Here is a 15,553-nt window from a genome sequence, read left to right on the forward strand (position 1 = left end):
GTTGAATGCCATCAAAGCGAGCATTTGGACGTAAGGGAGGCGCACAGCTTTAGCAAAGGTGCACACTCTACTGGTAAGTTTGGCCATCGCACCCTGCGAAGACGGGAGGCAGCCACCAATTTTGCGGAGAGGACGCTAGCTACCCCGCAGAGCCCCACAGCTGAGACTTAGCGCGTGAATTGGCTAGCCGTGGCAAGCCCGATCAGCACCACGAGATTTCGCAGTCGTAGTCTTTTCTCCAACTCTTTGGTATAGTCATCAAGATATCGCAGCTCTCACGGCTGTCGATTCGACCTCGACTTCCGCCATATGCCGTGGGGCAGATGACAGCACTTTGTGATCGCGACTCCCATCAGCCATGGCGTTGTTCCCGCCGGGTCTAAACAACATGTATGCGCCCATTGATGTGCGGTACAGCATAAACATGGTCAACCAAGTCGAAACCGAGCTTGCGCACTCTATCTACGACTTCAATCACTCGCTACCAGAGCTTCCACTGGGGCGAGCGCTGCTGTCAAAGCATCAACAAAGAGGCTCGATCTTCAATAAAGCTCCAAAATGTGCCGTGAATCTCGAATGCGTCATCTCGTGGCGCAGACGAGTCATCTAAGGTCGCATCGCGAGATGCCGTTCTTGTTTATTTTACGATAAGCGGAGACTAAAATGTTGGGGGGTTCGTGGCGCTTCCGACATCTGGCGATGACGGGACAGAGTGGCCAGTGCACTTTGAAGGAATGGATCTTGTATTATGCTGTTCAGAAGGCTGAACGCTTGGGTGCAAGTACGACGTATGCATTGTCATGCATGCGGATAGGTAGGATCTTAGGCATTGCGAGGCATTTCTTGGCGAAGACTATGAGCATCTGATGGGGTCACTCACCAATACTTCAATCTTTAGGATTGTGTCCCTTATTGCTGCTGCTGCTGCTGCTGCTGCTTGACATCTCCCCAGCTACCTACCATATGCCGAAGCACAAAAGTCTTCATCTGCATTCCAGACATCAAGCACCCTAAAGGTACTCACTACCCAGGTACACCTGGTCATGAAGACTCATGAGTACTAGGAATACCCTTGAGTATTGCTAGTTTATCGAAGCTATGCGTAGCATGAGTACTTGATTGCGATAGAGCAGCTGTAAACTACCATGTCAGTCTAGGAAGTCATATGGACATGCGACAGCATACTCAAAACACTGAGGAGAAGACCTCAATGGCACCAAGAGGCGCTCATCTCACATATGTTCCTTGTACGCTGCTCTTGACTGACAGGATACGGCAACTCTCACGCCCAAATATCGTCCAACAAATTTGAGCCACAACATATCGCAAAGGCTCTTAGGATCGTGCATCGACTCGGCCTATTTCAACCACACCTGGAACCAGGGAAGTAGACTGAACGTCCAAATTGGGCTCTAGGCAAGACATAGAATTAGCTGCTCACTCACTTACGTAGGCTAGACTGTACAAATAGCGAGGCACTGCTGAGATGAAGGTGAGTCGCAGAAGCTTCCAGTAGCCCACGTAGTACCGTAACAATCAAAGTCCGTGCCCGTCGCGCTTTCCTAACAGTATTTGACCCCGCAAACAGAGGCTAAAAAGACGACTCACCTCACTTGCAACAGACAGGGTAACTTCCGGTTGCTATCTCACCAGCGATGACACGCCGGGGAGGCGGCAAGCCACCATATCACTGCGCGATCTGCGAGCAATCCTTCACCATCAAAGCTGATCTCCGCCAGCACACTGCCAATCACAGCGACACAAGCAATAAGAAGCTCATTTGCGCCACTTGTGGGTGGAATTTCGATGACTCCCACGCCCTAGAGCTTCATCGAATCCAGAGTAGCCACGGAGATCCACAGACAGCTCGCCCAAACCCGCGAAACGAAGACTTGGAGCCCCTCACAGAAGAATCCGAAATGGCAGTCACCTGCAGTCGGTGCCAGAAGACCTTCAACAACCAGAAACAACACAATGCCCACCGCAGCAACGTCGCCTCTGACTGTGCCGATTGGAGGCACACTGCCCCAAAGCACTCCACCACATCTCCCGAAGCTGCCCGGGGTTATGTTGACCTGGACAGACCCAAAGACGGATCGCCAGTCGTACCCTTCTGTAAGGACCCCAACGCATCATCATCATCAGAAGCTGATACTGTTGACAGCGACGACGGAGTAAAATGCCACGATTGCAAGCGTGTGTTCCACTCGAGAGGTCACTACAACAACCATATGCTAGGCTGCACGCCCATCTCGTCGTCCAAGAAGCACCGCCAAGTACTGAAAGCCACTAAACCAGGTAGCAATACACGGACAATCACAAACCACGTAAGAGCTAGTCCGCAGCAACGCCAGGCCCCTACAGCAGCACCCGCACCTCGCGCCCAATCTTCCTCGTCCACCTTGTCTGCTCCAATCAATGACTTGAGTAGCTTCGCGTGCAATTTCGAAGGCTGCGGTAGGGTATTTAGGTCGGAAGCTGGCCTTAATCAACACAAGACTGATGCCCATGGTATTGGTGGTCAGGCACTGAATGCGGTCGGTCGAGCCGTGAGGGAGCAGATGAGGCAAGAAGGCCTACTACTGCAACCTTCTTCCGCGTCATCTCGAGGTCGTGGTCAGCGAGGTCGCCCTGCCCCACGCGCGTCACCTTCCGCTCCTCGTGGTGCTCCTTCGGCGTCTCGTATGGCACCTCCAGCACCCCAAATGACACCTTCCAAACATCGTACGACGCAGCAAGTACCCTCGCAGCCCCTAACCTTCGCTCGTCCTATGCCAATACAACATCATATGCCACCTACTCAGCCAATCCAACTACCCAGCAGTACGATCATGAGCGGTGTTGCCGAGCTAGATCAAGCCAAACAAGTCCAAGCGAAGATCCTGCGGCTTCTAATCCAGTCCGACATCTTCATTCAACACGATGGTAAGATGAACGTCTGCGGGATTGACTGGACTCGTGTTGGTGTCGCAAAACAGCATGAAGTCGTTGCCATGTTCGATACCATGTGCCATCTCCCGAAGATTCTACAAGGCGAATACGTACCGGCTCCAAAGGCCTTCAAGGACGACTACAACACCGAGTATCCGTTTAGCGACTTTGAGCCCTCTCCCGCTCGTAACCCATCAAAGCCTGCTTTGGATGTTGTCGCCATCTCATGCAGTAAAGTTGTGCTTAAGGGCGGCTTTCAGGAGATTGTGAAAATCGCAGCTGTCGACCTTGCCACCTGCCGAATCCTCATGAATCACCTCGTCTGCACAGATCCGCACGCTGAAGTCTTGGATTGGCGCTCCGCGGTCACCGGCTTGTTCAGCTGGAGGGATATGGAAGCAGCTCGAAAGTCTGGATACAAGGTCTTCAAGGGCTGGATGGCAGCACGGAACGCACTACACAAATTCATCGACAAGGAGACTATCGTGGTCGGCCACAATCTGCGCTCGGATCTCGATTCCCTGCGCATGGTCCACGGACGTGCTGTTGATATCGCCAAGGTCGTTGAGAAAGCTGCTCAGGGTCCGCTCAGTAAGGCGCAGCTAGCATTGGATAGTCTGTGCAAGACTTATTCTGAGATTAGTCTTAGGAGTGACCCAGAATATGGTCGGGATAGCCTCATGAACGCCTTTGCAGTACGTGAGTTTGGTCTTTGGGCACTCAAAAACAGGGAGCAGCTCGCCCGGATTGCTAAACAGAAGAGTCTGGACTACCAGGCCACCATGCCAAGAGCTGCTGTTGTGGGAGCTTGATGAGGTCCGCAAATGCGAAGAAGGATAAACAGGATTACGATAACGAAAGCAACGAACTAAACACACATACCTGCCGATTGATATGAATTGTGACCTGTGATCTAGCTCTTCTGCTGCTCTTCCTGTTCCTTCTCCACAACATCAACCACGAAAGCACCACCCAGCAATATCGCCGGTTCCTCGAGACTATGATGTTCATAACTCAGTGTTCCCACACCACCCGCCTCTAGAATCAAACTAGGATTCTCCTCCAACTTCTTGCCCACCCACCTAGCCGCAAAAGCTCTCAGAATATGACCATGCGCCACAATCAACACATCATTAGGTTTTCCATCTTTGCCAAATTTGCCCTTGTGGTACTTCTCCCTCAACTCCTTGATCAGCTTGTCCAACCTCTCCGTGACATCCTCCGGGCTCTCACCGTCTTCGCAACCGTCCTTCCAGATATCCCAGTCTGCGCCTAACCCGCGGCTTTCACGATCCTTCTTGATTTCCGAAGTGACGCGGCCTTCGTAGGCGCCGTAGTCCCACTCTCTGACTGCCTCTGTTACCTCTATTTTGGCGTTCGTGCGGATATCTGGTGTGTGCGGTTTGGAGGAGTCGTGCCAGGGATAGCGTTCTTTGCAGCCTAGGTTGAGGAGCTCAAGAGTGCGTTGGGCGCGTGTGCGGGGAGAAACGTAGCTGTTGAGTATCAATGTCAGCCGTGGGGTCTTTGGTTTAAAAATATTTCTGGCTGGAATCGAGAACGTACATGTGTGCTAGGTTGCTTGGTACAATCAATCTGTCGTCGCCTACAAGCGCTTTGCCTGTGGATTTTACACGCTTCTCGCCGTTTTCTGTAAGCGGTATGTCCGAGACTCCTGTGTGGCGTCCGTTGAGTGACCATTCTGTTTCGCCGTGGCGGATTATGAAGACTCGTGGGTCGGGCATTATGTTTATCAAGAGACTTGCTATCGCAGTTGCTGGGAAAGGAAGATGGGAACAACGCGAGGCGACGCGAAGGGATCGGGTCAATTGACGGTTCAGAGATGATGCGCGTTTAGAAGAAGATATTGAGAGAGGTTTGAAGAAGATAAACTACAGGGAAAGTGTTAGTTGAAGTATGCGCGACAGGTGCGCGGCAGCTAGCGGAGCTCAGTCCGTATGTATGACGTTCGTATGGGAATTGATTAGCATGGTGGGGCGTGCCAGGGACGTGTTCAAGCTACCCCACCATGTCCGCTTCGTGCGCCTTGTCATGCTTCGACGCGCAAAGTAAGCGTTGGTAATCACCTTGTTCGGGAAACATGGGTGAGAGATCAGGTTCGTGAAACACCGAGTGCCATCATCTATGCGGAGGAAAGGAGCAGTTGTTGCTACAGTAGAAGCAGAGCGCAAAGTGTCTGAACTGACAATGAAACCAGTCTGAAGATGCCCGGGCAGATATAGATGCTTGGATTTACACGATGCTCGTTGAACTAAGTGTGCGAAAGCTACCCGTATTACTCTTCCTCTACAGGGCTCTCGTTCAAAAGGCTGTCGTCTGCTACACACTGGGAGTACCATTCTATCGAAGATCAGCTTCATAACATAGGACGTGGGCCGTAGCAATCTCCACATACCATTCTGAACCACACAGGTTGCTCCCTTGACACATACTGTGCAACCAGCCCAAGGAACACCACCATCCCAGCCTCCACATTTGTAGTAGAGAGGGACAGGGCATCTGGTGCTGCTCGGGCCAACCTCTTCAGTGGTGGTCTTGGTGGGCTTTACCGTCGATTTTGTCGTTGTTTTGATAGTGGTCTAAGTGTGTCAGAAGAAGTCAAAAACAAAATCATGTCGGATCAGTATGTGACTAGCCTTTGTGGGCGTTGGAGTTGTCTCTGGTTTCTTGCTTGATTTGGGCGGCTCTGGCTTCTTCGTTGTGGTCGGCTCCGGCTTCGTGCTCGTCTTGGGCGGTTCAGGTTTCTTGGTGGTTGTAGTTGTGATCTTGCTTGTTGTTGGCTCTGGAACACCCGGCGTAGTGCGGCTGATGTTATCGGTGCATCCACCCTTGGTACAAGTTATTATGTAGGTCTGGCGTGGTTCGAGGGCGACATGATTGTTGGCCGGCGCCTGTTGGTAAATCAGTACAAGATGTCTAGCTTAACGGCGAGATACATACTGCAAGGCACACTGTCGAGAGGCTTGTCGCTAGAAGCGCAAGTATAGTAAGCTGCATGGTGATGGACAGATAATAATGCTTCAGTGAACGGAAATGCTGAGCTAGCTGTGGAATTCGGCCTCGTGGGCCATGGAAAGCATCTTATAGCCACAGACCTTTGCTGCTAGTCTAAGGAAGTCACCACCAGGCTCAACAATTGCTTCATGGCTACAGTTCTAGATACCCGCGGCTCCAGTGTAGACAGCAGTCTAACTGGGGCCAAGGTAAAATACGAGGCCATCTCAATCTGCTCGTGCATTCGCCTATATTGTGGCTAGCGAGTTTGTGTGCCATAATGATGGTACAGGCAATGTAGAGCCTACCGAGAGCTTGTATGGTTAGTCAGTCAGTCAGAGAAGGCAAAGCACTCAGAACGACACATTTGGCGAAGGCTGGCAAAATGAAAAAACAGGTTCACCTGGGTATACGCCCGTGTTTGGTGTTGTGTATTGTAGACTGCTTCTCGAATAAGGCTGCCCACGATGCGCGGCTATACCCATATTTCGACTGAACCTAGTCTCGGCCACGAGTTGAAGCTCGGTTGCGTTCCGAGAAGGTTCGCGACTGGTTTTGATACTATTCTTGTTCACGACGACTCTTATAGACGGGGATGTGTTTTAGCCGCAAATTGATACCCAGTCGACCCTTGTCCGACCACCAGACTCAGATGCCACTCAAGCTGACCATGACTTGTGCGACTTTCCAGATCGCGCAAGCTTAGATTGTTCGATACAAGCAGTGAGACTGGTAGTCGGAACAGGTTACGAGGAATCCGAGTGACGCCGCGGATGATCGCGGCATCGTACCGTGACCCGGGGGCAGGTGAATGTAAGGCAAGCAAGCGATGCATTACACACTGGGCCAGACCGTGGGTATACACTGTTTAAGCTTGTTCTAGGCAAATGACATTAGCAGTGCGCTTACACGCACATCGGTGAGGATGAATGATGGTCCGTGTCCAGGGCAAAAGGGTCTTGTCCAAATCATTCACTGCCTGCCCCATTCTGCTGAAGGGTACCATTGCCCAGAAGGTCACCAACGCCAATCCATTTCCTGACAAGGAAAGCACCCTGCGGCCTCAGCTTTCTATAATAGCCCTCTTCTTTCTCGAGTATCTCGAAGTTCCGCTTCTTGTACCACTCCATGCCTTCCTCGTTGGCCTCCCACACGTGCGCCGTGACACAGCGCACACTATGAAGCTCGACGGCCTTCTTCACTACAGCCTGTAGAAGATGCATGGCAATGCCGTGGGTGCGGTAGGGAGCCAGGACACCAATGGTAGAAATGTATAATTGCGAGGAAGGCAGTATGCGACATCGAACGGCACCAACGAGGTTTGGCTTCTCTGCAGGCGATGTCGAGCTGGCATTGGTAGGCGAAGAGTGCCACACTGCCACAAGGGTAATGCCATGGTGTGGCTCCGTCATAGTCTCTTTGTAGAAGGTCTCCGGATAGGATATAGGGAGAGTGAGGGTATTCAAGCGCTTGAATGATGGCAGCAAGTCTTCGGAAAGGGGTACGAGTTGGACGTTGGGCGGCAGAGGACGTAGGGCGAAGAGGTGCGGAATGGCGGGTTGCTGAGGGGAGAGGGAAATGGGCGAAGGTATGCGCGAGATGGCAGGCGTGACTGCTCGAGACGGACGAGGGCTTTTCTTGGACCGCGGTCTTGAGGGGGCTTGGAGGAAGTCGTCAGGTATGTCATTCCAGTTCTCCATTGCTGAGGGCGTAGGCGTTGTGTTGGAGGGCACGCGCGTAGGCGCTGAAACTGACTTTGGGGGAGGTGGCGGTCGGTTCGTCCTTGGCGACACAATTGGAGGAGCATTTGGGGGTTGTCCAGGTTGGCTGTCCTGACTTGGCTTCTTCAGCCAATTGTTCAGTGAAGACTGCATCGCAAGAGGAGGGGGGTCGAGTGGGTTGTTGTGACGTAGGCAGTTTGGAATGATAATAATCTAATGGTGTGACTGCGAGACCAACGAGTCGCTCGGCTTCTGTCCTCGCGATAGTCTGTGAATTGCCAAGCAGAGTTGTTTACACTGGACAAACACAAACCCGAGGGGAAACTTTCTGGTACTGACGCGCCTCGACATGGTTTACAGGGATGGTTCTTAGCGTGCTTTCGTCGGCCAAGCCGTCAGCTCCGACTTCCTCGCAGGAAACAGCATCATCGCCCTAAATATCCCCAGTCCCACCACCGCAACCATGGGCGCCGAGAACTCGAAACCCTCGTCAGAGGTCAAGCAGCATGTCTTCTCCTCGTACGTCGCAGTCCCCGCCGTCAATGGCTCTAGCCCCTCCCACGAGATGCAGCGAGCAAGTGACGTCGTATGCTGATAATTTGCGCGCAGAGATCACCCCTACAGCTTCTCCAACGAACTCGTCGGATCGCTGCAGAAGAACACTTTCGTAGGTTCCATGGCTCACATGGGCGAATTGCGGCTAACACAGCGTAGACAGACTCGGCGCGATCGAGACAGCAGGAACTCCAATACCAGGAACGCCTAACCGCCGAGCTCGAGAAGCTGCGCGAGCAAGAGACGCAGAACTTCTCCAAGTTCAGCGAAACCCTCTCCGGAGAGAGCCAACAGTCGGATGAGCCCTCCCTGGTTGAGAAGATCCAAGATGCGACATCCAGCAGTTCAACCCTCGCCGAGAAGCAACGACAAAAGGACATGAGCAGGGACAGTGTCACCAAGGAGATTGAGCAGCTCAAGGCCAAGTTGGAGCAGAGGAAGAAGCTGGAACAGGCCGATGCCGACGTCACAAAGGCAAAGGAGGCTGTCGTCTCATGTCTGAGGACCCACGACCGACGACCGCTGGATTGCTGGAAAGAGGTCGAGACCTTCAAGCACGAGGTAGGCCGGCTGGAGAAGGAGTTTGTACAAAAGACCATCCGATGAGTTATGCCGAGCAATCGACCTTTTGGGGCGGGGGGAAGGCGCCCTTGTATAGTTGGGTTTGGTAGGATATAGCATCCTGCGGCATTTCTTATCTTCGAATCCTTACTTTGTCTATTACCGTACCTTGCGCCTTGCTACGCACACCGCAATTATACCAACCCCTTGGGACTGGGCGGGGTACTCTTACCGCCTTGCTCCTGCCACCACAAGCCACGTCTATTTCTACCGACTACTCCTCATATTTTTCTCCCTCAGCACCTGTCTTACGCGCCTAATTTTGCAGTTTTTTGCTTAGTACTACTGCTTCACCACTGATCTGTAATGGCTGTTCTCACTCACTTTCACCGCGCGTCTCAATGTGGGAACACATTTAGGCGCCTAATCGTTGCAGTAACTTCGCGTCCTCATCTCGCAAGTCCCTTCTCACACAATCCAACACTCTACAGGCCTTCTTACACACTACTCAGTTTCTACACAGCCGATCTACAAAATTGTCTCCACTATGTCCTACCGCCGTGGGAACGCTGTCGATGACAATGAGAGTTGGAACAGTAGCGATAGTGACATCGCGCTCCTCAACTACTCAGAGGATGAGTCCGACTATGAGATTGTCACAAACGCCACCCGAGCTCATACGGCCTCTAAAAATCGACAAAGAACAACACAGAAGCTTGCATCTTACGGTGATATTTCTCTCCCGGATATCACGATACAGAGGTTCAAGATGGCCAAGGGCATCATCGTTAGACCTGGTGACACGGTAGAGCTCAGGGACCATTCAGAACAAGAACTAGAAGCTATGCACAGCGGCGACTTCCTCCGCATCAAGACCATCATTATGAACATGCAGACAGATGAAGTCCGACTGAGAGGCTATCGACTGCGGCGCACTAAATACCTAGGCCAGATTTTTGACTGTAAGTGCAATTAATAGAGGATTAGACGCCTACTGACCTGATAGGGAAACTCAACGAACTTGGAATGGTGCTACGCGTCGATGAAGATGATAGCCGTTCGCCTCTTGTCGCCGGCATGGAAGATGTGAAGATTGAAGAGGTGGTCCGTTTACGCGAGTGCACACTCACGAACAAGCCTTACCCGTTTATGAGCTTCCGAACAGACGGCAATACTGCGTACCCAAGTGGTATGAGTGATGACGAAATTAAGCGGCAGATCTTCCACGAGAGTCGGCTGACATGTCGTGTCGTTAACGTACTCTACATCAGCAGAGGCAGAAACAAGCCTTATGGTGGCATCGTGCGTCATCTACACACCCATGAGGCCGACAAGTCGGAAGACTGCATCCCAGATCCTGGCTACTCGCGAGAGACACCTATCTCTGTAGAAGATGACGACTGCGTTCTTGTTAGCAAAGATTCATCTGTACGGAAGCGACGTACTCGTGACGACTCTCCCGACTTTGAAATCCTCGAAGATAAGCCCCCAAAGCGTAAGATTGCAAATCTGCTAAAGCAGGGTCAGCTAACATTTGGGGACGTGTTCTGCGGAGCTGGAGGTGCGTCCCAAGGCGCTGCCCAGGCGGGCTATTATGTCCAGTGGGGACTTGATAATGATGAACGCGCACTGGATTCATACAGCCTTAACCATCCTGGTGCGTATTCATTAAAGATGAACGCTCACGACTTCCCGCCAGAGGGTATTAGCAAAGAAAATTGGAGGGTTGACGTCCTTCATCTATCGCCCCCATGTTGCTACTGGAGCCCTGCGCATACCACTGACGGCCCTAACGATCAAGCCAACTACGAAGCAATATACACTGTTGGTCCTATCCTGAAGAAGGTGAAGCCTCGGATTGCAACCCTCGAGCAGACATTTGGCCTCGCCACTCACGAGCAGCACAAGCGCAACTTTCTCATGCTACTATATGACATCGGTCAGGCCGGATACGATGTCCGCTATAAAGTCCAGGATCTATCGCAACACGGTCTTGTGCAAAAACGGAAACGTCTGCTGATCATTGCTGCAAGACGAGGAACACCTTTACCTCCATTTCCAAAACCCAGCCATGGCCCTCCAGGAAGTGGCCTCAAGCCTTTCGTGTACATCGACGAAGCCCTTACGCATATCACTCGCCAGGGACCACGCGCTATGAACGACCCATACCACCAGCCAAAACTGTACACCAACCCTAGGCCAGCCTACGACCCACACACATTCCTTAAAGGCTGCATCACTACTGGTGGTACTACCGCGACTCATCCGTCTGGCGAACGTGCGTTCACACCACGCGAACTCTCCCTCTTCCAGAGCTTCCCATATGTGTATGAGTTCACAGGCACTAAGAGCGATGCTACAAAACAGATTGGCAATGCATTCCCTCCTATAATGGCACAGGCTATGTACCAGATCATAGCTAAGACCCTCGACGCCTTTGATAACGGCCTCATCGGAGCGGAAGATGATCTCTCGGAACTGGACGCTCTGCTGGAACAGAGGGGTGGGAACCATGCACAACAGCGACGCATTGAGAATGCGTTTCCGTCTATGAACCTTTCTGATGGAGTACTGAACGGCATCAATGACTTCTCTGACAGGAGCATAGCTTCGGGCAGCAGGAGCAATAGGCGACGTCGCGAACCTAGCATTCCAGGTCAAGATGATGAGATCATCTACGTATCGAGCGACACTGAATGAAGGTTTAGGATCGCTCCTGGACGAAAAGGAAAACGTCACTATGCCGTTTCACACTCACGTTGTGAGAACCTGTTCATGTACGACCTACCGGAAGGAGCGGGCTTATGTTTTGCTTTAGCTAGTCACGTAACAAAGCCAAGACAGACAGAAAATACAAAATCCGTTCACTTCTTGCCTCAGGTCTGTGCGTGGCAATATATGTTACCTAACATGTTTCTCTTCTGGGTCTGCTATCTGTTACGGATGTAAAAATGCTCTGTCACAATCACTCCTCTCATTGCTTATATGGCGACATAATACACTAGAAAACGAACGTTCGGTAGAAACCAAGTGTTATGTCCAGAGAAGGTCTTCGCGTCGGATTTAAGCGCATAGGTATATACACTTACTCAAAAAACTCATCATTGCATCACTCTACAGCGGGCCAACGTTCGCCAGCCGATCCATCACATGACGTTTACCCACTCCAACTTCCTATTCCAGGTGCCTAATCGCCGTCCATTTCCAAAAGCTTAATCTCCGCCCCCGCCACTAAACCCAGGCTTGACACCCTGTCACGGTATGACCCTTTACATGATCTCTCAAAAGATAAAATATCCGCGTAAAATCCGCGTAATGGCGCATACGCCCAGAACACCGACGTCCGCCCGTCTTATGGTAAACATCGTACCATTCTGACCTCATAACGTCCAGGGTCTGGGAGTCAAAGAGTGAGTAAACTTTAGGCCGACAACTCCTGCCCCTTCCGCACCACTGGTCTCACCGGCATCTTGCAGAAACGACGCACAGGCATTACCCATGTGGCTTCCCATCGTCTTACATATGGACATGGTATTCGTTACCCTGCATTCGACTACAAACAGATCTATTCTCTATTCGTGCCCAGCAAGCAATATAATCTTTTCACATGCACATGATAAGGCGAAAAGAAAAAAAGAAAAATAGAGCGGCGAATTAGGAGGGGTCGGCACGCCTTCCACATCCAGATCGGAATCTGGATAGATTGCTGTCCGGTCGGCCAAGTTGATGGATTTAGATTGCAACAAATGCACGAAAATGCATGAAAAGCAATTTTCTCGGTTTTCCTTTCCTTGGAGACGCCCCAAGATCGGACCGTTTGTGATGGTAAGCGCCCTCCTCGTCACGAGAGAATGTGGATTATGCAAGTTGAGAGTGCGGAGTTGTATCCGGTTACACACCGCTATCTTTGTATGGATCAAAGCGTTTCCCCTGAGGTTTGGTTCGTTGGAAAATAGGGTCTGCTTTGCTGCCCGGGCGTCTTGGTAGGCGTCATTAGGATGGATTATGGTATGTGAGGCGGGTGGAGCAAAGTAAGACTGCGCATAGAGCTCCGGAAGGGTTATGGACAATGTACAGGATGGGCGTAGAAGATGTTCAGGGTCCGATTGTATAGTTCGGAGAAAACGCAAAGACATACCATGACACGGGGGTCCATCTTGGCTGGCTTGCCGCATGTCAGATTTACTCCCATGGTTCGTCGTATTCGGTTCTTTGTTCGACGCGGGATGTAGTGTCGATGCTGAGGCCCGACAAGCGCGCTTCTGATGAGTAGCGGTAAAGGAAGAGAGATCAAAGCCCAAGGCCAGGTCAGACGATGTCTCGACAGTGCATGAGACTGCATGAGTGAGGCACAACGCCCTTTCCGGTTCAATGGAACTAGAGATGGTGTGGAGCCGACCTGAGCAACTCCCTCGTTTATCATTCGCGTGGAAGTGTTCTTCCCGGCCCTCTAGTGCTGATCCTGCTAGCGTGCCATGTGCGTTCCCGTTCTGCTTCTCGTATCTTACATGCCGTGGCTTCGTAGTGCTGCCGATTGTTTGAGCCTTGCGCGGCGTGGCTGGTGCATAGCGCGCTAACGGGTCGCATCTGAGGCGTTGGCTCAGGAGCTAGAAGGATTGCCACGGCGAAATATACCCGTAGTCGACACAGCGGGCTGCAATCTAGGACTTGAGGCTGTTTTGGATTATCTACAAGGGGTGGAGTCGACGTGGACAAGACGGCGCCGTTACTCGGGGCATCGGAGTTTTCGGCCGAGTCGTCCTGGGGGAGGAGAGAGCAGGAACGATTGGAGTCTGCCCGACTAAGTAAAATCGCCCGGCTCCCGGTCTTTTCCAGACCACAGCAACATGCCGATGCGGCAACAAACAAGAAAAAAAGAGTAAGTTTACATCTACCTTGAGAACTCCACTTTACACGATGCCGTACTCTCGCCGTGTCGGCCTCATCAACGCTCTTCGTGAGACTTGTATCAGAGGCGTGTGGCTAAAGCTCTTCCGTGCCCGTCCGTCGAAGCACTCTAGAACAAAACTTGCAAACCTAGCGTAGCCGACGTGCCAGGCTACGCTCTTGGAATGTCTGTTCTCAATCGAATAAACCTTCTTTTCAATGTTTCTAGAAACACACCATAGACGCGCTACCGGACTTTCTCCCTGACATGTCGGGGCGGTCGCAGTTGCCAGCGACCTAGCCAGCCGCTCGACATGCCCTCCGGAGCCTTGCCGAACCACCTGAGCACCTACCATAGTTTCATCACCTTCTACACCGGTACATTGGGCGCAAGGGTGTCTGCAGCCGAACGCCTCAGTGTTTCCACATGATCCTTGCGAACATCGATGATCTGCACGTCAATCGCGTCTTTGGACGGCAGAGCTAGGAGTATTTGGAAGTGTGCATCGTGAGCGCATGGGCGTTTTTCTTGGTAAGGGTCTCCTAAGGCTCTTACCAGTGAAGGGGTTCCTGGCTATATGGCTTCCTAGAATGCTAGGTGGAGCGAGTCAAGTGTAATGAATTCATGGGCTTGCGACAGATGACGATTGTGGACTGGGTCACTTGATACCATGGAATGAGAATAAAGACCAGGGGTTCGCGCGCTGCTGTGGCTGTTGTTTGTTGTTGAAAGTTGACCTCTACAATCGTTTCTCACCGAGTAGTCTCACGATCCATAGGGCTGGCCTTGCGAAGGATCTGAACCTCATTTCTCGATACGACATATCGGCCCATATCCTCTCACCAACTAATCAACCAAGTCAACTCATTATAAGTCGACAGAAAGACCCAATTGATTGAGAAGCTATCTATCCATCATGGCGAAAACAACACGTTCACCCTTCCTCGATATTCTCCCCCCAGAACTCCGATTGCACATCTATACACACCTCCTCGTCGCCCCTACATCCATCAAAGGTCCCGTTGCCCGTCATGAGACCAAATACGATCTCCATACCGCCATTCTCCGAACCAACAAGCAAATTTACCACGAAGCCCACTCCGTATTCTTTGGCAAAAACACTTTCTACATAACCTCCATACCGCCAACCTCATCCAACAGCAACTCCAGTCATGATGTCGCAGAGGAAGAAGAAGAAGGCTCAGGAGCCTTTGAACCCCCTCTCCAACTTACCGACCTTCCTTCAGTCCGCCATCTCGAAGTCGATCTACTCTACTACCCCAACTCCATGACGACAACTCTGGATTCCCGCGACGGCGTCTGGAAACCCGTGTCTATCGGTGCCAGACGCTACACAACTAGCTTATCCTATCTACTTATCACCGTCTCGCCAAGTCTACTCAGCTTGACCCTCTGCGCAGACACACGCCGCTACATCGACAGCACCTCCAGCCAAGACCCTCACCGTGTCAGCACCAAATCCGAAACCGACATCGAGCGACTGCAAGTGCAAAAATTACTTACGGGATTTTACATGGCGGACAGCAACTCTCTCTTGAGGAAAGCAATGAAGGACTTACTCGTTCGGGATGTCGGCCTGCATTTTGATTTCCCAGAAAGTTACTTTGACTTCATGGTCGGCAGAGAGAGGCTTTGTGGACAGAGTCTTGTGGAGTTGGCGGGCCAGGTGTTGGCGGCTAGGAGTGAGATCAGGTTCAAGGCTGCGATGCAAGAGGCGGGTGTAGGAAATGAGTTTGCGGAGGAGGGTACAGTGAATTTGATTCCGTTTCCGTGTTTATAGGGCGCTGGTCAGGGTCGAAAGATAGATGAAGGGATGCTAAAATGTTGTTTGTGTAGGAGCGTTGGCATGATACCACGAGTCGAG

At 51.7% G+C, this 15,553-nt stretch overlaps 6 protein-coding genes across 6 annotated transcripts; 4 read left to right on the forward strand and 2 right to left on the reverse strand.

Annotated features, from left to right (window-relative positions):
• Nucleotides 1-1,655: 1,655 nt before the first annotated feature.
• J4E82_006515 (uncharacterized protein) lies at nucleotides 1,656-3,743 on the forward strand (the record flags this gene model as incomplete). The annotated part of the gene is made up of 1 exon (XM_051732771.1): nucleotides 1,656-3,743. The coding sequence occupies one exon, from the start codon at nucleotides 1,656-1,658 to the stop codon at nucleotides 3,741-3,743; it is 2,088 nt and encodes a 695-aa protein (XP_051587540.1).
• Nucleotides 3,744-3,844: 101 nt separating this feature from the next.
• On the reverse strand, nucleotides 3,845-4,673 carry J4E82_006516 (uncharacterized protein; the record flags this gene model as incomplete). Its single annotated transcript, XM_051732772.1, has 2 exons — nucleotides 3,845-4,424; nucleotides 4,495-4,673. The coding sequence occupies 2 exons, from the start codon at nucleotides 4,671-4,673 to the stop codon at nucleotides 3,845-3,847; spliced, it is 759 nt and encodes a 252-aa protein (XP_051587541.1).
• Nucleotides 4,674-5,224: 551 nt separating this feature from the next.
• Nucleotides 5,225-7,817, reverse strand: J4E82_006517 (uncharacterized protein; the record flags this gene model as incomplete). Its single annotated transcript, XM_051732773.1, has 3 exons — nucleotides 5,225-5,289; nucleotides 5,345-5,528; nucleotides 6,969-7,817. 3 exons carry the CDS (start codon nucleotides 7,815-7,817, stop codon nucleotides 5,225-5,227), a joined length of 1,098 nt encoding a protein of 365 aa, XP_051587542.1.
• Nucleotides 7,818-8,127: 310 nt separating this feature from the next.
• Nucleotides 8,128-8,825, forward strand: J4E82_006518 (uncharacterized protein; the record flags this gene model as incomplete). Its single annotated transcript, XM_051732774.1, has 3 exons — nucleotides 8,128-8,183; nucleotides 8,274-8,331; nucleotides 8,379-8,825. 3 exons carry the CDS (start codon nucleotides 8,128-8,130, stop codon nucleotides 8,823-8,825), a joined length of 561 nt encoding a protein of 186 aa, XP_051587543.1.
• A 321-nt stretch (nucleotides 8,826-9,146) lies between these two features.
• Nucleotides 9,147-11,480, forward strand: J4E82_006519 (uncharacterized protein; the record flags this gene model as incomplete). The annotated part of the gene is made up of 3 exons (XM_051732775.1): nucleotides 9,147-9,152; nucleotides 9,304-9,742; nucleotides 9,787-11,480. 3 exons carry the CDS (start codon nucleotides 9,147-9,149, stop codon nucleotides 11,478-11,480), a joined length of 2,139 nt encoding a protein of 712 aa, XP_051587544.1.
• Nucleotides 11,481-14,584: 3,104 nt separating this feature from the next.
• On the forward strand, nucleotides 14,585-15,469 carry J4E82_006520 (uncharacterized protein; the record flags this gene model as incomplete). The annotated part of the gene is made up of 1 exon (XM_051732776.1): nucleotides 14,585-15,469. The coding sequence occupies one exon, from the start codon at nucleotides 14,585-14,587 to the stop codon at nucleotides 15,467-15,469; it is 885 nt and encodes a 294-aa protein (XP_051587545.1).
• Between the last annotated feature and the right edge of the window lie 84 nt (nucleotides 15,470-15,553).

This window comes from Alternaria postmessia (assembly GCF_024291825.1).
Source record: "Alternaria postmessia strain BMP 2775 chromosome Unknown scaffold_38, whole genome shotgun sequence".
In the NCBI taxonomy this organism is placed as follows: domain Eukaryota; kingdom Fungi; phylum Ascomycota; class Dothideomycetes; order Pleosporales; family Pleosporaceae; genus Alternaria; species Alternaria postmessia.